Genomic DNA, 26,905 nt, shown 5'->3' with positions numbered 1-26,905 from the left:
TTTTTAAACACTGACAAGACTGTAACAATGGTATTTGGGACCAAGACTAAATTTGTAAAGCTTCCAGGGACTGAGCTCCAGATTAGAACCAACGCTAACACCACCCTAACACCTGTTACTAGTTTTAAATACCTGGGCTTATGGTTTGACTCCCACTTAACATTCGGGATGCACATTGATACCCTGACAACCAAGACCTATGCCAAACTAGGGGTACTTTACAGGAACAAATCCTCCTTAAGTCTCCTGGTCAGAAAGCGTATTGCACAGCAGATGCTAATGCCAATTATTGACTATGGAGACATAGTATATGGCTCGGCTCCTCAAACCCACCTTAGCAAACTTGACACCCTCTACAATTCAATCTGTCGTTTTGTTCTCCAATGCAACTACACCACACATCACTGCGAAATGCTCAAAGAACTAGATTGGTCAACACTAGAGTCTAGGCGCAAAGTTCACCTTTCCTGTCTTGCCTTTAAATTCTTCATGGGCAAGCTACCCAGCTACCTGAACAAGCTTCTCACCCCTACCACTTGCAGCACTTATCACCTGAGATCAGACTCCAAAAGACTATTCATGGTCCCAAGGCTCAACAAAGTATCCGGACGTTCCTCCTTCTCCTTCCGTGCACCCCAAAACTGGAACAACCTACCAGAGACTCTCACATCCACCACCAGTTTAAGTTCTTTCAAATCTAAGGCTGTCTCACATTTTCACCTGGTCTGTAACTGTTTCATACGCTCATAATATATATTTTCTTTAACTGTGCACGCAATGTCTTGTATATAATGTATACCCTGTTCATTTATGTAACTGTACTTGTAACCATGTATTATTTGTTTTACTCTGTGCCCAGGACATACTTGAAAACGAGAGGTAACTCTCAATGTATTACTTCCTGGTAAAATATTTTATAAATAAATAAATAAATAATTTATATGATCCACAATATATATCTTTGTATAACACATGAAACTTTTTGTAATTAAAGGGTTAAGTCCTGTACTCATTACATTGCTTTGAGCCTATTCCAAAAAATAACTCAATGATAATCAGGGTCTAGATTTGAATAATGGCAGCTTTTAGAAGGTACTAAATATGGTACGTACAGTAGTGTTATTATGATGTGCTAACATTAACAAAGGTCTGATGATCTCTGTTGTTAAATAGACTCCTCATTACTACATAATTTGCAAATGAGTAAGCCTAAAGTCAGGTAAAATGTATTAATCCATTATTTTTACGTAAAATACAAAGACATCGTTACGCTACAGTAAGTGTCTTTAGGGATACGCGTTTCGGATATGGATATGTTAAATTGAGATAATGGAACGTTAAAGAATTAGCGACCTCCTGAGGCTCTACCCTCATGTTTCATATATTCTGTGTAGAAACAATTTAGAATAAGGGCTTGTAAATAAAAAAAGGCTAAATTCTTTCAAGAAAAGAGAATTGATAGAAAATCAGGTTATTTCCAAAATTATTAATCTATAGCAACACAGTTTATTATTATTTTTTGCTGTTGCCAAGACTTTTTTTTTTTTTAATTAAAACAATAAATACACCAATGGCACTTAAAATATAACGATGTTTTTGTTTTGTATAGAGACACACGCAGTAAAGTGAATACTGGTCTAACATATATCATGGACAGTGTATAGCAGAAGCCTGTGGTATAAAATAATAGATAACCTACAGTATTACATTTTTATGCTCTGCATGTTTGGAGCATATAAAAACAAGCATGTACAGAACAGATCATCGACTCCCTCTGAAATTCTCTGTTTATACACATTGAGACCTAAGTTGTATTATATTACATCATAATGGTATTTCCAGAAAAAAAATAGAACTACATATTAATGGAGATATGAAAGTACGCAGGTATCCATGGCTACAGTTGTGTACTCAGTAACATCTTTTATACAGCTGTGAATATTTGTTCTAGTGCCAGACAATCCATAGCAATTCCTTTTTCTTTCACAATGAAAAGGAGTAGTAGACAATTTCTCACATGAACAAAGTTCTATATGAAACTAGATATTTATATAATCTTGAAAAACTATTATTTTCTACTGTAGCTATTGTGAGAGGGTTCCATGTTTTACTCCAAAGAAGTTTTGTGAATGGAGCAATTTTGAATAATAATGTTTATTTGTGGTAGTCATGGTATCGGAAAAAACAAAACAAACCATGTAAAGAGGCAGTTCATAATGTATAATACGCAGTGCACACACACACAAAAAAAGCAACTATTTAAATCAATCAAAGGAATATTGAGGTAAGGTCCCCTCAATTAACTGGTGCTACAGAGCATTAAACCCACTTGTTGAAATAAATTGCTGCATCCGGATCACATGTTGTAATAATAAAATGCTGTGTGGAGCTGTGTAGATTAACCCCTAGTTGGAACACGGTCTGGCAAGGATAAGGAGGGTTGTCTGGGGGAAGTCCTGAGACCCACCCAGACCCCTTGCATAAATCCAGCAACTAGATGAATCAGTGATCCTGGGGAAGCTCCCACTTGAGTAGTAATTATAAAGTACTCACATAAGTCCGTTTTCATCCGGGTGTGTGTGCTCCTCACTGTATGCAGAGACAGGACGAAATCACCCTTACCAATGAGGGAGGTGAATCAGCGGGCATGACTGCGCAGAAAAAAGTTGCAAAGGCTGGACTGGGCTATTAAAAAAATCTTTATTTCTCTGAAAAAGCCCATACTGGGTGAAACGCGTTAGAGGCGCAGGGGTCTGTTTCCCCTCCTCTTGTTTTTTAATCCATGCTCTAATAAAGATTTTTTTTATAGCCCAGTCCAGTCTTTGCAACTTTTTTTCTGCGCAGTCGTGCCCGCTGATTCACCTCCCTCCTTGGTAAGGGTGATTTCGTACTATTTAAATCTATCCACAAATTTTAACTTTATGGATTTCACAAGATAAATACTACCATTTGTATGTGTCATTCCATTTTTGTCGGTTTGTTGTAGTCATTTTCTAAATTGATGCTAATTCTATAGACATTTTTAAAAAGTATGGTTAATAGAAGAACAACTAATGAAGGTGGATTTCTATGGATTCATATTTTTTTGAGATACAAAAGAGGACTTACAAGTTAACATTATGTATAGACACAGTAGATAACTCTTTATACTTAAAGGATTCAAAAATGGTAGGTTCCTCTTGATCCACAGTATACTGTACAGTAGCTTAATTCCCTTTTCTTCCAAAAGGTGCGCATCCTTTTGTTAGCTTATTTATTTACTATAAAAGCTATGTAGCCATGTGTAAAATTGGTGTACATATCTCTTTCTCATGCTGGCAGTAAACCTGGTAAGTATGCAGGATTGCCAGTAGTCATCATGGAGGTTTGCCCTCAACCCCTGGTGATGTGTAAGATAGTAGCAAAGGAAGTGACAGCCTGTCTGTGTCCCCTGTTAGTGACACAGAGAAGAGGTGGGTCTTTCTGGAAGCTGATATATTGCACAGCACTTCCTAAAGTTAGTTCAGTTGAGTTGGTGTTTTGACTCTGTTCAGGAGAGTCATGTGGAGGTCTGCAACAGTGTTGCAGAGGCTAATGCAAGAGCTGTGGGTCTGTGCAGCTAAAAGCAGACAGACAAGCTGGTGAATCTCCCAGAGGGGAGAGGTGGAAAGCAACTCCATTAGGAGAAGGAACCTTCCTAATGGAGTGCAGCAGAGAGATGAGCGGCTGAGCTGCAAGCTGTGAGGGGCAGCTGGCCCATACCACCATGCCAATAAAGATGCCCTGTTAAAAGATAACCCCACTGTGTGAGTGTGGAATTACTCTGCAGAGGAAGGCACCACAGAGGAGTTCCTCATCAGAACCATCCCCATGCGGATGCAGGGATTCTGATGAGGTGGAGGCGCTGCACTGGATATAGGTAGGACTCGCACACACTACCTCAGCTGCCTGTCTGGGTTGGCATTCCCCACACAACATCATGCGGGAGACTCGGGAGTCCTGTTGCCAACAGGTGCACCACCAGACACGACCATGTAATGGGGACTGGTTAGACCACAGGGGCCAATGTGAGATTGGGTGGATCAGGCCAGGCCAGAAAATCCGTTACAGCTACATAACTAGCTTTCCTCAAAAACAATTCTGTACATTTTCAAAAAACATTTTATCAGATTTCCCTTTCAATTCCATTACTTTTTTTCTGGAAAACATACCCTGAAGTAGGGTGCCTTATTTATACCCTACAGACCCTCTCCTTAGAGGTTCTTAAAGATTTTCTCATACATTTTAATGCACATCCTGTTCCTGTTAATGCAATAATTGCAGCATGCATACAACCACTCTAGTGGCATGCGCCCACTGCTGCCCCTTTAGCTTTGGAAAGAATTATCAGAGCCGTAGGACCTTCCCTTCCGCTGATGTCATCAACCCGGAAGTGGCACTGCCAGTAAGCAGAGGAGGATACGGTTATCACAGGAGCGAGCGTTCGAGACGGCGTGATTTTCAGACCTGGTCTCATTGCTTTTTATTCACCTGGAGCATGTGAGTTGGATGTATTCACTGCTCGAGTATATTATATTATAAAACGTTATTTGCACTATGTCTACCTCCTTTTCCTTTATATATTCCTGGGGAGCTTAATACACTACCTCCCTTCCAAAGACCAGGACCTGACTATATTTGAAAAACGCCTGATTTTATCCTATACCACGTGAGTGGGTATTCACAAAAATTTGGGATCACCAACATTTTTATACTAGCAGAGTTGCACTATGTATTTCCTTTTTTTCTTTTATATGATCACTAGCTGATATACCCGGCGTTGCCCGGGATGTAATTTTGGGGAGGCGGGCGACAGGGTTGGGCTTCCATCCCCCTTGACAGCTAGGTGGGTGACTGAGTTGACTGAGTGTGTGGGTGACTGAGTGGGTGGGTGACACTTGACTGAGTTTGGATCGGTGACTGGGTGGGTGACTTTCGGTCGGTGGGTGGGTCGGTGACTGGGTGACTTTTTTTGGGTTGGTGACTGGGTGGGTGGATCGGTGGGTGGGTTCGGTGACTGGGTCGGTGACTGGGTAACTTTTTCTGGGTCAGTGACTGGGTCGGTGGGTCAGTGACTGGGTGACTTTCTGGGTCGGTGACTGGGTTCGGTGACCAGACTGGGTGGGTGGGTCGGTGACTGAGTGGGTTTTGGTCGGTCCTTGTCGGTGTTGGGGTCGGTGACTGACTGACTGGGTGGGTGACTGAATGGGTGGATGGGTGACTAGGTTGGTGACTTGGTGGGTGACTGGGTGGGTGGGTGACTGGGTGGGTGACTGGGTGGGTGGGTGACTGGGTGGGTGGGTGACTGAGTGGGTGACAGAGTGACTGGGTGGGTGACAGAGTGACTGGGTGGGTGGGTGGGTGAGTGACTGGGTGGGTGACAGGGTGGGTGGGTGACTGGGTGGGTGAGTGACTGGTGGGTGGGTGAGTGACTGGGTGGGTGAGTGACACTTGAGTGACTGAGTGGGTGAGTGACTGGGTGGGTGTGTGGGAGACGGTGGGTAACTGGGTGACAGTGGGTGGGTGGGAGACGGTGGGTGACTTACCTTGACCGGGTGGTGGTTGCTGGCTGGGGCAGGAGGTGGGTTCGGGAAGTTGGCGGGGGGGCAAGAGTGGCAGGCTGGGGCAGGAGGCCCGCACCATGCTTCGCCTCAGTTCCTCATTGGGAGCAAGGGGGAGGAGCCTGGAGTTTGCTGCTGGGGCAGGAGGCCCGCGCAGCGCTTCCCCTCCGTCCGGGAGCCGGTGCAGGGCAGAGCACGTGAGTGTGATGGTGCGGCTGGGGATGTTGCGGAGCGTCCGGGTTTGGGTGAGGCGGGGGGGGTAGTTGTGCGGATGGGGAGGTTGCGGAGTGGCCGGGTTTGGGTGAGGCGGGGGGAGGAGGAGTGGTATTTGTGCGGCTGGGGAGGTTGCGGTGCGGGGGAGGGGTAGATGTACGTATCAGGCATGAATAGGGTGGTGCGGGCGTGAATAGGGTGGTGCCGGCGGACATTTTGTGTGCGGAGCGGCAACAGGGTGGTATGCGGACATTGTGAGTGTTATGATGAGGTGGAGGCGGAATTTTTGTGTGCGGAGCGGCGAGAGGGTGATGGTTATGGTAATGCGGACATTTTCAGTGCGTAGCGGGCGGGAAGGGAGTGTTGAGGGTGTGGGAGGGTGTAAATTTTGAGGGTGATTAGGTGAAGGCGGACATTTTGTGTGTGGAGTGGCGACAGGGTGGGAAGGGAGTGTGTAGTGTCCGTGAATCCGGACATTGTTAGCGTGTAGCGGGCGACATGGTGAGGCAGAAAATTTTATAGCTGAGCCAACGGGAAGCTTGCAGCAGGGAAGGTGCGGGGCCTGTCCGGCTGAGGGGGGAGAGTGATGGCCACCAGGAGGGGGGAAGGTGAGCAGCGGTCCGGCTGAGGGGGGAGAGTGAGGCCACCAGAAGGGGGTGTGTGTGTGTGTAAGGTGAGCTGCGGTCCGGCTGACGGGGGAGAGTGACGGCCACCGGGAGAGGGGAGGGGGGGTGTTTGTGTGTGTGTGTTGGTCAGAGGCGGTCACGGTGTGAGGAGAGTGTGCATGTGTGTCTCGTCTCCCTGGCCCCTCCCTGCCTGGCCCGTAGGCCAATGAGCTGTCCAGCAGACATACACACACAAACATTATTTGAGACTTATATAAATAGATGGAGAGGTTTGCGCTGTCTTGCCTTACATAGATGTTGGGAAACATCTTCTAAAAGGGCTGCATCTCTCTCCTAGGGTGATATTTATTTATTGAATTATATTCTGAGTTTAAAACCTTTTTCACTTTTGTAGCTGTTTTTTACAGCCCTTTTTGATTCACTATCGGTGTTTTTTGGTTTGTCTGTTCTCTGATTTTAAGTTTTGCATGTGAGTTGTGCAACAACTACTCAACTTACTAATGTTAGTGTTCGGGACTTACATGTTGACTGTTTTCAAAAGAAATTGATATTGAACTGTCAGCACAAAAGGTTATATCACTTTAAATGATTACATACTGGAGTCAACAACTGAAGAACCAATTTGATTTTATATTGGTTCCTATATAGAGACTTACCACTGAATGATACGGGCCCTAGACTGTCCAATGTGCTGTCTTTGATTCTCTCTGCACAAAGACGGATGTAAACTTAAGGAGACTGAGACATGTCCACATTTGATTGTCTGATCCTTGCATTTCTAAAGGTTAGGCCTCAAGTGCTTTCACCCTAACACTTGGAATGGGAGAGCAGAGTAGAGCCTTTTGTTGTAGCAAGTAGATAAGAAGACATAGAAAGTCTCCCACAGATCCCTTTTAACACTGCACAACCAGGCTATTGTGGAATATTTATAGGGGTATAGTACTGCCTGATATATAATCACAGAAACTGTATGGGGTACAGAAAGTAATTGCACCCAGTTCTGTGGGTGGACGGTTACCAATAAAAGCCTGATATAGGCAAAACAATAAAGTTTAATTAATTATATAACTCAACGATGCCCTGGAACCATACACTAGATTCATTGAGTTATGGGTAAGGTTCATCGACGATATTATGTTATTATGGACAGGAACATTAGTATCTTTGAAAGAATTTGTGGATGTGTTGAACTCGAACCTACACAACCTTAGACTTACCTTTGTCTCAAGTGAATCAAGAATAGATTTTCTTGATATTACTATAACGAAAGATACCAAAGGTAAACTAGAAACAACTATTTTAAGAAAAGAGACTGCAACGAACAGCTTACTCAGAGCTGACAGCCAACACCCCAAACATGTGATTAGGGCTATTTCCACAGGCCAATATCTTCGCCTCAGGAGAAACTGTTCAACCTTGAGCGAATTTACGGAAAAAGCTAAAGGCATGACCCAAAGATTAATTGAACGTGGACATTCGAAGGATAATCTTAAAAAAGCATATAATCGAGCAAACGACACAAGTAGGACACAACTTCTGGCAGATACACCACATACCAACACTGAATATAAACCGATTCGTTTTATCGGAACATTTAGTGACCAGTGGGGTTCAATTTTTCGGATATTTAACAAGTACTGGCACATACTACTCGATGATAAGGACCTGCATGGGGCCCTATCCAATACACCTAAACTTACCAGCAGGAGAAGCAGTAAATTAAAGGACATCCTAGTAAGGAGTCATTATCAAGCAAAATCACACACAACCTGGCTTGATAATAAACCAAAGGGTCCTATGCATGCGGCCGCTGCAGGGCCTGTAGGTATGTACCCAAGAGGACCGAATTCATGGACTCATCGAAACAATGTACATTTAAGATTAATGATTTTATTAATTGTGTCACGGAGGGTGTGATCTACTTGATAGTTTGTGTCTGTGGCAAACTTTATGTCGGGAAAACGTTTAGACAATTTAAAAAGAGAATCCTCGAACACCTGGGGTCTATACGCAATGCCACAGACACATCAGTGGCGCGTCATGGGGTCAATGAACACAACGGCAACAGTGATCATTTCATTTTCATTGGCATCCAACATATACCCTGGGGCCAACGTAAGGGGGACTGGGACAGGTTACTACTGCAGACTGAGTGTAAATGGATCTATACACTAGATACACTCAGTCCCACTGGTCTTAATGAGGGCTACATCTATGCGTCTTTTCTATAAAACACAGTGTTACTCATATTGATGTAATTAATACTCGGCAAATGTTATCCTAGGGGGCACCAGGTATACATCTAATTATTAGAGTCCGTTTTGACCCAAGGGGCAGACACTGTAGGTTAGTGCATTCCTACACCCTATATACATCAATTAGACTGTAAGTGGCCCTCATTCAGACCTGTGATGCCTGTACCCCGTTCACCCATTCATTCATCTGTTTATTTAGTCATTCATTCATTTATTTATTTATTTATCTATACCTCATACCTCAGTATATGTGAATCTTCACACATCATCTCTCTACACACAGTATATAGCTTAACCTCGGCACAGTAAGGGTTACGTCAAAAACATCTCATTTACCCCTTGAGTATACATACTTTAAGTATCTTTACACCTGTAGCTGTAATCCACCTATCTGGTGGTTGATTGGGGAACTTTAAGTACCGCCCCGTTCTGAGGGTATATAGAGTGACAACGCTACTCAGTATGTCACCTCCTACCTTGAGAAAGCGCCAGCCCCCGAGCGCGAAACTTACATCGCGATGACGTCATCGCGTTGACGTCGGAGGTCACGGGTGAGATTGTTCCGGATATCGGGGAGAGAGAGGGTGTATGCTTGATGCGGTGGCGGAGACTATGCTACCACGCTTATAATTGAATTTAAACTGCAGATACACCATTGTGGTGCGCTGTGATTATTGCGGTTCAATACTATCTACCACTGTTACACCCTTTCACCTATTAAGGGAGGAGGTTATCGAGGGGGACCCATACAAGCTTAATTATTGGCATATATATTGATGTGCAACATCCTTGATACAGACTTGTGCTATTTATATCACAACTGTCCCCCCTAAGAACGGCACCTACCTCCTACCTTACCCCCGTTCCGACCTCGGTCACTATCAGGAGGGTTCATTTGATATATTAATCATTGGAGTATACAGTATTTTCCCTTTTGGTATCACCCAACACCTTGTGTTTTAAATGTTTTTATGTCTACTGAGTATGCGTCGTTGTGTTATATAATTAATAAAACTTTATTGTTTTGCCTATATCAGGCTTTTATTGGTAACCGTCCACCCACAGAGCTGGGTGCGATACCTTTCTGTACCCCATACAGTTTCTGTGGTTATATATCAGGGAGTACTATATCCCTATAAATATTCCACAATAGCCTGGTTGTGCAGTGTTAAAAGGGATCTGTGGGAGACTTTCTATGTCTTCTTATCTACTTGCTATGCCAGTACCTTCCCTTTGCACCGGCTATTTCTTATGAGCTACTATTTGGTGAGCGGTCTATCATTAGTTATTTTTAGAGCCTTTTGTTGCAAGACGTAGGGAAATGTAATATGTGTTGCCGTCGATTAATAAGGAAATTAAGAAAAATGGATTGCTGAATCCTTGTTATGAACCTATGTCTTGAAGAGATCGGGGGTTATTCATAAAACTGCTAGTGTAGATGGGGGAATTATCGCAGTTTAATTAATAACCTCCATTGAGTGCTTTATCTTTGTATCACAAAAGACACTAATAATTACATTGCCTGTGTTCAACCTTCAGCATCTATGAGTTATTGAGGCTAGATTATTTGTAATGTCAAATGTACTATTAAGAGAAAAATTGGTGTGGGGTAGTGATGTACCGGGTACCCGGAAATTACTCGGTACCCGGCACTATTTACATTACCCGGAAATGACCCAGACCTGGCACCACGGGCCTGGAACCCTGTGCCAGGTAATTTCTGTTCTGCTTTGCTCCCTCGGTCCTACTCTTGGAGAATGGCAGGAGCAGAGCAGCAGAAGAAATACCTGCAGCCGGCGGCGGAGGGTGAGGACCGCGGCGGATGGTGAGGAAGACCATGGCGACATCCAGGTGGCGGTAGGAGCAGCAGCAGACATCCTTCAGGCGGTGGCATCATTCTTCAGCTGGAAGGGAGCAGCTGATGATGTCCTTCACAGCCGATACTGGTGGGAGCAGGGGAACATGTGACTGGAGCCTTACTATTGGACAGCTGGAGCTGAGCGCTCCTCCCCGGCTGTCCAATAATAACGCTCCTGCTCTGGTCACATGTTCCCCTACTCCAACCGGCACGGCTGTGAAGGACATCTTCTGCTGCTCCCATCGGCTGAAGAATGATAGCACTGCCTGAAGGATGCTGCCATTGCTCCCACAGCAACCAGGATGTCTCTGTGGTCCTCCTCACCTTCCACTGCCGGCTGCAGGTAAGGGAAAACTACCCAGCATGGTACCCGGATACCCTGCCCGGCAAATTTCTGTTTTTCCCCCGTTACCCGTCACTTTTAAGGACCTGGTACAACACTAGTGTGGGGTTATGTTAGTCATCCATCTTTGATCAATAAAGAGTCATTGTTGACCTGGGACAAAATAAATTGGCCCATATTAGGCAGTGCTATTTCATAAGACATCTTCCAGTCCCACAAAACACCTTATGGCCTATTTACTTTAATGGGCTGTAGGGTGTCCTCTCTGGCTGGAAAGATGTCATATGAAGTAGCACAGTTTAGTAAACATGAGCTGTTATCTTATCAGAGTAATTGTAATACAATTTATCACTTATCTGAGGTAGCTGAAATTTGAGTACCAACTCTAGCTAATATATTTCCTCTACTTTTTTTCTTTTCTGTTACTTGGCATTAATAACAGATATAAAGCCATTGAATAGTGTAGATTGCTGATCTTTTTCTCATATAATTTGCCTTTTCAAATATAGCGATAACCATTAACTGTAATGATTTATAACAAAAGTATCTTTTATCTGAACTTAAAAATAGTATTAGAAAAGAAAAACACAATCTTGTAATCTAGGGCATTGTGATGTTGTATTTCGTCTCTGATACTATTTAAGTACAATTATAGGTTTTTTTCTCCTCCTGTTTCCTGGTAGCTTTATTTTCTTGCTCCGATGATGTAAGTGTTTATGACTGCAGAGAAAGTAAAAAGCCTATTTGACCTGATATATATGGATGAGTGGACACAATGCTTTGGAGAGGTAATTTTCCTTTAAAATACCCTTCAGAGTATATAGTATAGTTTAAAAAACAATTTGAGTGCTGGTCTAAAGAGGTTTTTTGTTTGAGCTTTTTTGTACACAATGGTGAGTGTACTGGACCAAAGCACCAGAAGAAATAAGTGGAAAGGTGAGTGCAAGTTCTACATTGTATTTTTGAGTTAATTTTTCTTTGTCATTGTAACAGGGGATTTATCCCTGTTCAGAAAACTTGCCTCGAATTCAGCAGCGTGCTGGTTAATTGACCAGCACCTGGCTGAATGGAGGTTTGTTAGAGAAAAGGCTCCTCCTGAGACAGGAAGGGGAGACTCCTGAGCACACATGTGAGCTGAACAAGGAGACAGACAGAGGAGAGGTTCCTGAGTCTCACAGATGAGACTGGCAGAGGGAACACAGACGTCTTGAGCCTGCCTAAAAGAGACTGCACGCTGCCAGCAAGACACAGGGGAAAGTACTTCAAACCTGGATCCTGACATTGCCTTATCGCAAAAGGTGTGGACACCAGGAGAACAAAGAAGCCTTCCCCTACAAGAGACAGATAAGACTTTTCTTATAAGACTGTTATCTATGTCTTTATATATATATAAATGTCTCTATGATTTGGGCCGGTGAATCGTAACCACGCAGTTAAAGAGAGCTGGACTACAAGTGTACAGTATATATACTTCAAAGTGGAGCGGATTTTGTTTGGTGATTTACATGTTTGCTGTGTTTAAAGTGAAAGGCGCAATAAAGCCTTATTTTAATTTCACCTTAAAACAGTCTCCATTGCGAAGATAAAATGTCTGCTCTGTTCCACTGCAATTTCAGTTTTACACCATTGATGGGTGATTTATCAAGGCATATTTGGAGCAAAACTGTTGAAAATTGCTTCATTTTGATCTTGCGTCTCTTTGTGTCAATCTACTAATGTCTTTGCTCCAAGTTTTGCACCATGTGTGTCAGCTTGAAATTTGGGGCTGTCAATAGGAGTTAGGGGACAAGTCACATGATGAACAGATTATAATGACATGTTGTATACTCTGCGACCACAAAATCTGCCAGGTCTGAGGTGGCATAAAGTTTTGTGAATAACAATTTGTGTCAAATGTAAGAAACACGTTCTTACATTTTACGCAAACGCAAGCAGCAAATAAAGCAATGCGTCAAAATAAACTTCTATTCAGACTTTTATTATGTTGATATATTGCCCCCTAAATTTCTAAAAAATAGTAATTTGGTATCATTCCTTCAGGACATACAGTGACGAGAAACAGTTTGTGAACCCTTTAAGATTTTCACATATTTCACACCTAAAATGTTATTAGATCTTAATCAACTGTAAGTCCTAATAATAGATACAGATAACCTGATCAAACAAATGACACAAAAACATGATATGTTTTCATCATTTATTTATTCACAAATGATTAAACATTCAATATCCATGTGTGAAAAAATATGTGAACCTTTAGATGCAGTACTTCCTGGTGGCGCCCCCTTGAGCTGCAATAACTTCAACAAAGCATTTCCTGTAACTGCTGGTCAGTCTCCCATATCGGTTTGAAGGAATTTTGGCCCATTCCACCTTCAACTCAGTGACATTTGAGGGCTTCCTTGAATGGACAGCTCACTTCAGGTCCTGCTGCATTTCAATGGGATTTATGTCCGGATTTTGACTAGGCCATTCTAAAACGAGGAACTTCTTCTTCATTAGCCATTCTTTTGTAGATTGGCTTGTATGTTTAGGATCATTGTCTTGCTACACGACAAACTTTCGCTTCCGCGGACGGATGGCCTGACATTCTCCTCTAGAATATTCTGATGCAATGCAGAATTTTGGGTTGTGACAATGATGACAAGCCGACCATGTCCAGAGGCAAAAAACAGCCCCAAACCATCACATTCTCACCACCATGCTTGACGGTTGGGATGAGATTCTTCTGTTCAAAAGCATTGTTTTGTTTTTGCCAAACATAACGTTTCTCATTGAGACCAAAAAGTTCTAACTTTGACACGTCTGCCCAGAGAACATTGTTCCAGAAGTCTTGTGGATCATCTATGTGCTCTTTAGCGAACGTCAGATGGGAGGCAATGTTGTTTTTAGAGAGCACTTGTTTTCTTCTGGCTATCCTTCCATGAACACCATTCTTGTTCAGTCTTTTTCTGATAGTTGAGTCATGAAAACTCAAATTAGCCAACGCGAGAGTGGCCTGCAGTTCCTTGGATATTACTCAGGGGTTCTTTGTGACTTCCTGGATGATTTACCGATTTGTTCTTGGAGAGATTTTTGTAGGACGACCGTTACTTGGTAGAGTGACTGTGGTCTTGAACTTTCTCCATTTGTTGACAGTGGATTGATGGAGCCCCAAATCCTTAGAAATTGTTTTGTAAACCTTTCTAAACTGATGCGCATCAATAACTGTTTTTCTGAGGTCCTTAGAGATTTCTTTTGATCGTGGCATGCCATGTTTCCACACACCTGTATGGTGAAAACCAAACTCATAACGCTTCTGATCTTCATTTAGGGTGGGGCCTTCCAAACTCCCAACTGAAGATCTACTTAATTATTTAAACACCTGATTCTAATTATGCCCTTTAATTTAGCTAATAAAACCATGGTTCCACTTACTTTTTCACATACCCTGACTCTTAATTACTCATTGTTTGTCTAATTCATATAATATTTTGTTTCAAAAGATATGGAATTGGTTAATATAAACCCTATTTTATATTTAAGAAAAGACTGGTTTTGATTCAAGAAGGTTATCATGGAAAAACTATGGAATTTGCATAATTATCATTGGGTTTAATAAACTTTTTGTCGCCACTGTATATGCTTTGACATTTTAGGGTAAAAAAAAGAATTGTTTGCAAGATTCTGTATTGAATGCCAGTTTTATTCAGATACTGGAAGAGTATGCTAATATCCTCTCTACTGCTGTTTTTTTTTACCCAGGATTAAAGCAACAGTCCAACCTGCCATTTTTTTAAATTATATTTTTTCCCCTTTAATATGTTCATCAATACAATCCACACAATGATAAGTAATTAGCTAAGTTGATGATTGATCCGTTCTCCTGTGATCAATCGGTGAAGATTCGTCTCAGAGGTTCACTAAAAAGATGTCAGTGCAGCAGAAAAGGACCAAAGATGAAAAGTTCTGTAGGGAAGATCATGTGACCAGGCAGTCACTAGATACAATTGGTGCACTGTTAGGGTGAGGACAGGACTCAAAAAGGGTGTGCCAGGGCCTGTTTCAGAAGACAAAGGGGATGTGACTTTGTAAATGGTTGCTATAGAAACAAAAACATGCTTTACATTATAATACATTAAAACATGTAATTCATAGTTGTTTTTAAAAAAATGCTACAAGTATTTTCTCATACTATAGAAGTGATTTATTATAAAAACACACGTACAATATTGCTTGGTCTGCAGCTTTGAAGCATGGGGTCTTCGGAGCTGAACCCTCATTTGAGCTCTGGGGACCCCCTGTATTACTTCTGTATTAGGTACCGGTAGCCCTTCAGCTTGGCTGCCAGGGATCACGTTATGGCCGCAGTACAAAGTTCCCACGACCTGCTGGCCAAAAGGAAGCCGTGACATCATCGGGTTCGGCATCCTATTGGCCCATGTGACGCGGGAACTTTAACATTTAAAGCTCAGCCGGAGCGACTACCTTGATTAATGGGGTTCAGCTCCGAAGACCCCCTGCTTCAATCCTGGGTAAAGAAATGTTTGAAAAAATAATATTTGGATATCTAAAGTGCTTATCTTAAAATTTAGAAACCCTCTATCATTTATTATAGGCACAAATCAGCACACACAATTTTGGGGGGGAAAGTAACTCTGTGTAAATACAATAGGCGAGTCAAATTGAATAAAAATCCTTAAAGTGATAAAAGGAGCTGGCCAAGGATGTTCTGCACCGAATAATTAAATTAGATTTTTCCCTGACATAATTTTCCCTCTTGGTCTCTTACATTTTAAAACTGAAAGCATATTTTACTACCAACCAGCTGATCCAATGTTGCATAATATATACACTGTAATTCTTTTCATAGCTCACAATGCAGGCTTGTTCTGTGGCTGAAGAGAACAAATTGTTGTATTTGTTTCCATTTAATTTGGCATGGTGTAATCAGATTTTTGCATCTGCACCATGAGATTTATATTGAACATTTCCTCATTTTTTGCTGATGTTCTGAAAAATCGTAGTATTCCATCACTAAATAGAAGTAGGTTTTCTTTTCAGCAACTCGAGATCAGCCTTTAACAGACCCTGGAAAGAGAGTTGGGTTTTCATGATAGGTGTCGAAGCAAATACATCCAGTCTGAAACAGTTGTATGTGTAATAGGACTCCTATAAGAGTAAGTGAACAGAATTAAAATACATACAAAATACATAAGAAATAAATAAAGAAGAACAAAGGGTTTAGACCAGACAAAAATAAACGTGATATGGTTGTGTGCAGCTTCTTCAATTCTTCGGCCGCGTCCATAGTAGAACGCGCTAGCTTCCACGCTCTCCGTGTGACCCATCGCCGCGCTTGAAATACAAACTCATTTGTATTGCGAAGCGCCGCTCTCCCTGTAGCGCATGTGCACGCACTATGCAAATAAGCATTGGTGTCCTAGTGTTTGTTTCGGCACGAGCTATGTAGTTCGCACCATATCCTGCACTATGGACGTGGCCTTAGGACAGCAAGAGCCCCCGTTGGTAATCACAAACCCAATGTCTAAAAAGAGCTATAGGGATGTATTCACTAAACTGCTGTTAACATTTTTTTCAGACCAGTGAAAATGTCATTGTCATATAAAGTATGAATTTATAAATTAACTTAAGCACATTATTGGTTTGTTGAACACCAACACCACTTGAAGCAGCAATACATTCAAAATCCTATATGTGATTTTTAAAATCTAAATCAGTTGTGTAGTATTAGATAATATTTACTGCATTCTTTCCCTCCTCACACTTTCCTATAGCAACCATTTACAAAGGCAAAGCACTTCCTCTTTTGAAATAGGCAGCCATATTGTTAACCCTGGAAAGCAGGATCGACGTCGATCGATCACGGTAGAATGGATTGATTAGCAGATCAGGTAATTACATTTCCTTAAAACTAAGCAGCTGCTGCATATTTTAAAACAAAAAACTAACAACTCAAATTGAATTAACACTTTAAAGGGGCAGTTTCTCCTGGAGACAAAATTAACCAAAGGTAGTGTGATACTGTATGTTTAAAGAGTAAAATATTGGTTATTTTCACTTAATTTTTTTACTTGTTGCCCGGTTTCCCCTTGGTCTCCTGGTACCTGGGTGCTTTGGTGCAGGTAGCGAGGCGACTGGCGAGCTGGTTGCCGGAGCTCCGCCATCTTGAAAAGGCTGTGCATGTGCAGAAACTACTTGCGCATGCGCAGAGAGGTACTGGAGCTGCAGCGGCCATTAGGGATGTGCGCGCATGCACAGGAGCACCCGAGTGTGGCGACCATTACAGACAGGGCTCCACGAGGGACTACAAACCCCATAGTGCATAGGTGCTGTTAGTCACATGTTGCCAGGCAGCCATTAGGGCTAGGAGAATCTCGGCAGCAGAAGATTGATACTTTTGGCATGCCTGAGACCACGCCAATCGGGAGCTGGAGAAGAGGGTAAGGTAGTGTCTCAGGTGCCAATGGCCCTGAGACTAGGCCTAGATTTCCCCTTCAGGCCCCAGCTAGGCCCGATTCCCCTTAACTTGTGGCTGCTGTAGGGAAGGTCCATAGTTAGGGACACTTCCCCAGTAGTGCTATAACTAGACAAAGAACGCCGGTCACAAGCGCCAGGTGTGCAAGGTCTGTGGTCTGGAACTAGAACCGCCATACAGAGACTCTCCTTACGGTGAGAACCTACAGTCAGAGTCCATCCCATGTGGAGGCGGACGCCTTCACTGACAGCAACGACGTGGGACCTGATGGAATATTGTAGCAAAAATGACCGTGGTTCAGCTTTGGGTCACCCACAAGTTTTGATTCTGTAAGATAGATCGATAAGCACTTCTAAAATCAGAAGTCCCAATGAGCAGAAAATTCTTCTTAATTTCCCCAAAAAAACAAAAATAAAAATGTTTGTTTAAGGCAGGATTACATTAGTTATTGAAGACAATTATATTAAGTTGTTTTTTAAATGTTGCTGTGACGGAGCGGCCTGTAAGCGAGGTCAGTTAAGAGTCCACAAGATGCATTTCAGGGTAAACCAAAATGTTGAGTGGTTTTATTTTCTCCACAACAAAACATTGGGGGACACTGCCCCTTTAAGGCAAAACACAAAACATAAAAAGAAAACCTACTCCACATTAGGAGACTAAATAGACAGTTTAGGCCCTAACTATCTGACTAGCTGGATATGCCAGTTCCCAGTCCCAAAACATATAAAACAATATATAAAGTCTTATCTTAGTGTGCTGGTCCGGTGTCTACGGTTTCTCGAGGCACATCAGATGCCGGCGTTGCAGTCCTGCTGCTCCCAAGAAGTCTGTTGCCCTATTTCTGTGCAGGCCTCTATGCAGTGTGGGGCTTTGGGTTCTCCACTGGTCCCAGGCAAATCCCTCTGATGAACAAGAAGCCTGGGTCCCTGTGGGCTTGGAGCGGTTGCTGGCATGTGGGTCCAGCAGGTCTCAGACAAGCCTTCTGTGACCCTCCGTGCTTGTTGCATCAGGAACAGGAACTCTGACAGGTGCTCACTTCCTGTCTTCTAAACCATGTTTAATCAGGAGTTCATTACATATAGCTCATAGCTCAGGTAGAAAACCTGACACCTGTGTGTAGTTTCCTGATGTCTAAAGGGAGTCAACTCCTTCACTCCCTTATAGTTGCATTTTTGTAAATTACAGGAATTGTACCTTTAAGAAAATGTAATTAAAGATTCACACATTTTGGAAAAACAATTTCGAAGACATAATGCTCAAAGTCATAATGTAACATGTTCCGCTTATTTTTGTGACTGCTTGGTTGGGTAACAGCTGTTTGACTGAAGGCACCAAGTGTATAAAATGCACCTAAACTCCTTAACTGCTCTTATAAATCCAAATATTTGGGTAAGATTGTAGGGCAATGTAAATAGACAATAAAGAAAAATGTGCTTACTCAGTAAACTATCAAGTTTAACTCCGGGGGGCGGGGCAGATTTTTCAGGAACTCCCTCTATGGACAACATTCTGTTGAGGTTATCGTCATTAATATATTAATGTAGTCCCCTTAACCCTAAAAACCCCTTAACCTAAAATCCCCTCAGCCTAAAAAACGTAAGCTAAACAAAAACCTTCAGCTTTAAAACTTTACCCTGGTCACCTTACCTTAAAACCCCCTCAGCTTAAAAACCCTTATACTAACTAGTAGCCCCCAAAGGATACTACTACCACAATATTACACATGTCATAACACTAATAACATACAGTATGTACATATAGAGCTGATACAAATTTGCAGTACTTGAACCATACTTTCTACATACATGATATAAGAAAAAAATGGGGAAATGGGAAAAATGTGGGACAAAGACTGTCTGTGTAGCCAACACAAGTCGCATGTAAAAAGCAGTAGACAGATATTCCCAAGAAAAAGCATTACAATACTTACAAACTTCCTGTAGTCAATTTCATAGCAGGTTTATTGGACAAACAGCAGAAGCAGATACAACATTTCAGGTCCTATTTGGACCTTTCTTCAGGAAATGTTCTATCTGCATCTGCTGTCTGTCCTAATAAACCTGCTATGAAATTGACATGACGTTTCTAAGTAGTGTACTACTTTTTCTTGGGGATTTATGTCTACTGCTAGATACATGGTATACCATATGTGGCTGCATACAGAGATACAATTATCCTTGGACCCAATGTTATCACAGTAGCAGACATAATACAACACTAAATAACATATTTATACACCCGATATAATGCAATGCTTCAGATATAATATACAAATACGATCACAGGGGCAGCAAACTGCTAGGGGTAAAGTATGGGCAGTGACAGCGCAATGGCCGAGCAACAGAATACAGGTGTTATACTATGACAGTGAGCACGTGACATGTAAGGGGGCTTACTTCACCAATAGTGGGCAGGATCGCATTTCCTACACATTCCCATTTTCTGTCAAATACTTCCAAAAAAATTGACCCTCTTAGACCTCGCATTGTCCACATATTCAACACGATCTTTAGAAATACTGCGGCCTATGTGCCAGATCCGTATTGATTTGGACACTCGGTCCTCCCTAGAAGCAATAGCTGCATGGCCATAACGGGTGATATATGCCTTTTCATTACATTCAAGCCATTAGCCCTGGAACATGTCAACAACGTCCATAGCCCCCACAGGTACATAAGGATATTCATACTCCCAAGTATCCTGGACTCTGTCCCGTACCATTCACTCACCTTGTCTGAAACAAGTTAAGTTTCTTCTGAGAGGAGCTCCCGGTAAAACTCAAATTAAAGGTTCCTTTTTAGGTACCTCGCCTAGGGTCATGTCCCACAGTACATCACCACTGTAAAATAACTGTTCACTGATAGCATTTAGTTGTGCTTCATAAGCCTCCTTTTCTTCATGAGGATTCAACAGACCCTCCCTACCAATGCCCTACCTTACCCCTCATTGAAGCAGACATTTGGGTCAGCTCGATCTGTGGTGTTCGCTTCACCACCCTACTGTCCTTTCCCATCTTACCAGACAAATATATCGATCAAGGGACACTTGCTCAAGTAGATCCAGGCTCTGCAGGCTTGTTCCAGCTATCTCTAAAATATGCTGATTGGGAATTGCCAGCTTCAGCAAACTCAGGTGCTGCAGCATCATCTTTATAATCCTTGCCCTTTACACAGTGGGCAACTTGGCTCTGTGAAGGACAAAATCACAGAGGCGTCCTCACACACCTTCAGCGCTATTGCTTTCCTGGGTATCTCAGCCAGAGCAACTTTTGTGGGTCATTCTTCTTTGGGAGATATCTTCGTCTCTGCTCCCCTCTTCCCTGGTGTAAACATCTGGAGTTGTGGTAGATACTGTATTGTGCACTGTATTCAGTCTTGTTCTCAGTTGAACATGGGGAAGAGAAACTTAAATATACTTATAGCCTAGTAGTGACTCAGACGTGGTAAAAAATATGGATTCAACTGTAAGCACAAAGTCCAGCTTAGGGTACTCCTCAGAGTGTGGCTTCAGCACACTTACTCACACGTGCCTTTCCATTCTCATGACAAAGGCCCTCCACTATCAAGACTATTAGTGGTGGGTCTAACTCTTTCCCTTGACTCTCATCGGAGAGTCATGAACAGGCGTGGCCATACTTTCGGGTCACTGGTTTAGGTGGACTCTCCATATTAATTGCACCCTTTTTGCAACACTGACTCTTTTGGTGGCAAAAAATAACCCTGCCTACTTTAAATTACAAAAAAAATAAAAAAATCTTTGCTCTAAAAGGTCCAAAATGAGCAAACACCAAAAATACAAAAATACAAAAAGCTAACAAGCATATAGTAAGAAAAATAACAGGCTGACACCCTACTGAGTCTCTTTCACTAGGGTGTCAGACTGTTACTATTTGCTGGTAAGGTTTTTGTATTGTTATCTACTATTCAGATGTTAAGCTTTGCAACTCACATTGTATATATTCTCTGTATGATCCTTGCAATACTTTTGACTGATCTTTTGTATAATGTGTTTATTATATTGAATACATTTAATTATTTTCAGAACATTTAGTGTTGGTGTCTTACTTTTCATTGACTATTTGGTGCATTCTTTTGTTTACCTGTAACCCCTTGTTTGATGCAAGCAATACACTCACACTGCTCCCTGCCAGGTTCCTCTACAGTGTGCCATAGACATGTGACTTATTATGGACATAGGATCAGCCAATAACTAAGGCTGTGGAAGAGGCAGGACTGAGCATAGAGGAGCCTTTAAGAGGGGTTGGTAGGACAAATGGGATTAGATCTGCACGAGCCTGGGTGACTTCAGGCTCGATCGACTGTGATAGGACTGGGTAACTGGGGCGCTCCCTCAATGGTGTAAACTGTAACATGTTCAAGGAAATAGATACAGTATGTTAGTGTTTGAATAGGGCTAAAGGTAACATAAATAAAGAAAATATACTAGCCCTTGTGTTGCACTGCTGCTTGACCAAAAGAGAGGATCATCTCTGGATCCTCTTGTAGTAGATAGAGTTGTGGTGGTTATGGTCAACGCATGTGCTTCAACAGAGTTTTCACGTAGCGAATAATACCCAGCAAAAAGATGGAAGAGAAAACAGAATGTGGTCTGAATACAGTAATAACTAGTGATACAGTGACTGAGGTATTTAGACAAGTAAAACTCTATTACTCACACGGCCGTGTGTGAGTTGATTCCCATCTGGTGGATCTTGCAGGTAAGTGTTGGATGATGTCCTCCTTCAATCAGCTAGTGTATGGCGTCTGATGAATGAGTATTACTCATTACATGCTTGATTTACTATTTTTGTTTGTGAGTTTAAATTTGTTGGACTTTTACTGGGAACATTAAATTGTGTATTTTTTCATATTACACTAGGATCGAGCGCTTTCTTTCTTCTTGTTTATATATATATATATATATATATATATATATATATACTGTATATATATATATATATATATATATATATATATATATATATATATATATATAACTTTGATAAAGGGCTTTTTTGCCTGAAACGCATAGGTGCTGCTGACAGGCCTATATTTCCATGTTTGTTTCCTTTAAGTAATACTCTGGGACAACTCTCTCTCTGCTCAAACATGTTTTCAACATGGAGTAATGTAATGTTATGGACCACGAAATTCCTAAGTATGCATAATATGTATATATATTTAAAAAAAAACATAAAATTACAGCGCCAAATAAGTATAGATGATCAATGATAAAAACTATTCAAATATAACGGTGAGGGAATACCCACTTTAAATAAATTGTGCCACAATGACATACCACAAAAAACAAACAGACAACATATATGACAAGGAGAAATGAGAATGGGAAAGGGTTTAAGAAACAAAAGGAAAAAGGGTGGGCAAGGGAAAGCCAAAATGGATAATAAAACCTTGAAAATGAAATAACAATAAATGAAAAAAAAACTGGAATTCCCAGACAGCTATCCGCAGGATCAACCACCTTCCTCGATACTTCTAAAAAACAAAAAGCGACAACGCTGGCTCCACAGTGTAAATAATAAAAGGTTTATTACCGCAAGCTAAAATCAGGTCACTCATAACAAATCAGTAGAATATGTGCGTTGGACATAAGCTGTAGTCTCCTGTAGTTATTCTGCCAGTGCGGAGCTCAAATCTTGCAGCTGGAGGCGTGTGATAGTCTCCCGCAAACACAGCGGGATATCTCCAATGGTGTGTGTCCACACAATTGCCCCCGGCACAGCAGTATATTCACTCTAAGTTCCTCAGCTCCCCAGTGATCACTCCGGGGTGGGGGGAGGAGGCACTTCCTGCCTGCTCTCTTCCTTTTCCGGAACAGAGCAGGCAGTTAGTGCCCCTCCATCCCGGAGTTATCACTGGGGAGCTGCGGAACTTAGAGTTGTTTCCCATTGTCTGACCTCAAGCCACATGTGGCAAAGAATTTAGAAATAAAGGACTCGGGCCCCCACCTCAAAAACAGGTATCAGACTAAGGTCTGAGGAAAGAAGGGTTATATACCTATAAAATTAAACCATTAAACATGCAGCTGCCACTAATTCACTTTGGTCCTAGAAGGAACTGCACCATTAACAGTTGGGAAAAGCATTTTGTCTGTGGGCCCTATATAGCTGAGAATTTAATTTCAGTCATTCTGCAATGATAACATTTCTCCTGGAGATGGAAATAGACCGCAGGGGATAAACTTGTGAAAGAGTTAGAGAAGAGAAGCATGGTGTAAAACAGAAACTATAAACATATCCTTGACCATGAGTTTGTACTAATTTCATCTGAGTAAATATATGTTACGACATATTCAGATGTTGATCGAATGTGTATTTCCTACATTGTATAGAAAATATACATTTATATATAAAACACCTATTCAAATTCTAAATTATCCTTCTTATGCTTTTCTGGCAACTATTTAGCCCTGGAGCAAAACTCAATTAAAAGTGGTAAATTCCCAGCAGTATTTTTATCTAGCAAGAATGCAATTGCATCATTTGCCAATGTTTTCAATATTAATTATTTATTTAGGATTACAATAAGGACATGCATTTTACTAAGATTTTATGCCTACGGTGTTAAGGAAACAATGCAATTCATCATAGGCCTCACGAGCTGCATATAGTCTATTACAGAAACCAGCTGTGTTCTTTGTAAAACACACAATATACTATAGCTTTTAGCCAAAGGGATGTATTTTAACATTAATGGGATGGAGAATCGTACACATAGCACCACAAGCTATAAACACTTACATTAATTGTTCGCTAACTCAATTGCATTTGTTAAATTGTTATAGTCTGCTGGAACATATTGTTATAGTCTGCTGGAGGAGATGGTTCGTAAAATAAAAATAATATGCTACAGTATATGGAAAAAGTGGTAATGGCAGCTACTGTATATACAGCATGTATAAAAGGGTATTTTGCCTCTTATCAAACAATCCAAATGGGCAATTTTATTAAAAAAGCTTTTTTAATATATACAATTTAAGCGGAGCTGATCCCCGTTAATTTCAGCTCCAGGGACCCCTTGCTTCCAGAGATACTTACCTCCGAAATATGTTCCAGTAGCTTCTCCGGCTCAGCAAGCAGGGCTTTAAAGTTTAAAGCTCTCATGTCACATGGTCCAATAGGGAGCCGCACCGATGACACTACGGCTTCCTTAATGGTCCGCAGTGTGGGAAATCTCTGAACAGCAGCCATATTGTGAAACCTGGTAGCCGAGTGGAGCAACAACCAGCACCAAATTCGCAGGTAAGTATCTCCGGAAACAGGAGGTCCCCGGAGCGGAAATTAACCAGGTTGAGATCCGGACACCCCCTTCGTCAATTATATATATCTAAATCTATATATATCAACATCTTTAAAACAATAGATGTCTGCCACAATGATTGTATAGTTAGATCTGTTAACTGACTTTATTCTTTTTTTTTACTGGCAGAGATGGTTTGTTAAAATAATAAAAATACAAATGGATTAAATGGGAAAAGTGGTTACAGTGTTAACATAAATCATACAGATTGTGTGCTCAAAACTTGTATCACGTGGCTTGGAGCAGTAGTATAGTAGAAACTACACATATACTGTATACTAATCCATTTTCAGAAGGCATCAGAGGCAGACATTCATTTAATAGTTGCATGAGCCAAGTATCTACTGTAAAAAATGCTTGATGTCATAATTGTACATATTTACTGTTTTACTCCCATGTAGTATGCCAAAAATTTAACTATTTATCAATGTCATTTTCTTCTTTACTTCAATGACCCTTAAAGTTATATTTTGTCATTCTGTTTTTCCTGTGAAAAATAAAAACATTTTTGAACATGTGCTCTGAAATGTATGATCCTTACAAACATATTGTTCTAAATTTGAATTTGAACAATGATGGCATAGCAATTTCTTTAAAATTGAACAAAAGAATAATAAAACCTTTTTACATATATATGTTATGATTCACAAATACTAGTGAAAGAGATGAAAGTTGTAAAAGCTCTCCAAAGCATTTGGTAATATGTAAACACTGAAAAATACATTTTTTAATTTTTTTTAACATACCTACAGTATACTGGTCTGCTTTTCTTTTTTTTTAAAGCAACAATCTTGTACATTCAGCTAATTAAACAGGCCAATACTATTAATTCACTGAGGGCCTACGGGAGAGGGTCCCTTTATGAAGCAACAGTAAATGCAATCAATAAATTAATATATTTATTTTCAAAGCATCTTTAAACAAGAATTATATAAGACATTTTGTATGTGTGAGTTTGTCTTATATAGCACAATGTTCACAGAGATTCCCTGAAAAAACAAAAATATAAAACTCCCGACTGCCTGTTATTTTTCCCTAGCAACTTGTAGCATTTGCTATGGTTTTTGAACTGGCAAAACTTGCAAGAATCCAGCATGAAGGAAATGCTGGAAGTTCAACAGATTTCAAAATCGAGAGAGAGCCAATTTAATAGCTGTAATTCATTCTGTTCCCCAATAAAATTATTGTTACTGGGCACATGGTGATCATATACACAGTGGAAAAGTGAACAAGCACAAACACATATTCACCATCGATGAACTCAGGTTTAACCATTTCAAAGCTAAAATTGCTAGTAGCACAAAGATCATGTATTCCCTTATACTGTATAGCACGTCTTCTAAATTGATCAATTGTTACCAGTTGCTGTACGACCAGTGGAAACTGCACCGCAGCCCAAAAACTACTGGCATAGTTCAGTTGCTCCCAACCATTTTTCATTATATACCCCCTGCTAGAAAATATTTGTTCCACGAACCCCTAATCAATAAATCTTATTGCCTACTCTTCAGACTATTGCTAACAAAACAGTTTGATCGATCCCAGGCAGTATAGTGTCCTGAGTTTGTGGGGGAAACACCTTTACTAAGACCCCAAGCTCCTCCCAGTGTGTGTAGACAGCATGGCTGGTATAGTATAGCTGTCAATCACTGCATGAGCTTGCAATGTCATATCCCACAATGCCTTGCTGCTCTGAGAGCAACGTTTGAAGTTCCTGCTATAATTGACAACTATACCACCCACACTAAGCTGCAGTTTGGGGCCTTACTAAGTGAAAAGTTGCCACACGGGGTCAGGAACCCACTATACTGGCTGGGATCCGCCATTACATATATTTGTTTGGCGAACCTCTTGGAGTCCCGTTCCCAACCCCTTGTTGGGAATCACTGGCATAGACCACTTTTTTATTTTTTATTTAAAATGTTTTATATAGTAGATTTAGGTAGAGTTGTGCTACATGAAAAAACATACAATTTTTCAAAGAAATTAGGAAATTGGCAAAACCTTTGAGCAAAGACTGTTTGTCAATTTGCAGGAACAAGACGTTTTTCTATTTTTTTAAATACAAATTTGGAGAACTCTGGCAAAGCATTTTTTCTCAAAGTTGGTGTGAAGGTATATCTAAGTAGAATATTTGTGCTTGGCAGTTTTTGGAAAAGTTTGACATTACAATTTTGATGTCATATGTAGCCAGGTCCCCTCTGCGTGTTGCTGCCCCGCGACCTTCCCCTCGT

General features: G+C 41.2%; 1 protein-coding gene across 18 annotated transcripts in view; it reads right to left on the bottom strand.

The window, feature by feature from the left end:
- AIG1 (androgen induced 1) overlaps positions 1 to 26,905 on the bottom strand; it is a 448,408-nt gene that overhangs the window by 187,079 nt on the left and 234,424 nt on the right. For 2 of the 18 annotated variants that reach the window (XR_012801081.1, XM_075597130.1), the window contains exon 4: positions 15,951 to 18,546. The exons of 11 other annotated variants lie outside the window; for them this stretch is intronic. Coding sequence is in view for 3 of the 7 variants with exons in the window: in XM_075597130.1 (XP_075453245.1) it covers positions 18,532 to 18,546 (15 nt within the window). In the remaining 4 variants the exon portion in view is untranslated. 5 more of the 18 variants (XR_012801080.1, XM_075597129.1, XR_012801076.1 and 2 more) reach the window with 4 other exon arrangements.

The sequence above is a fragment of the Ascaphus truei genome, chromosome 4 (genome assembly GCF_040206685.1).
Source record: "Ascaphus truei isolate aAscTru1 chromosome 4, aAscTru1.hap1, whole genome shotgun sequence".
Taxonomy (NCBI): Eukaryota; Metazoa; Chordata; class Amphibia; order Anura; family Ascaphidae; genus Ascaphus; species Ascaphus truei.
Note: the sequence above shows the minus strand (reverse complement) of the source record. Positions and strands in the feature narration are given on the sequence as shown.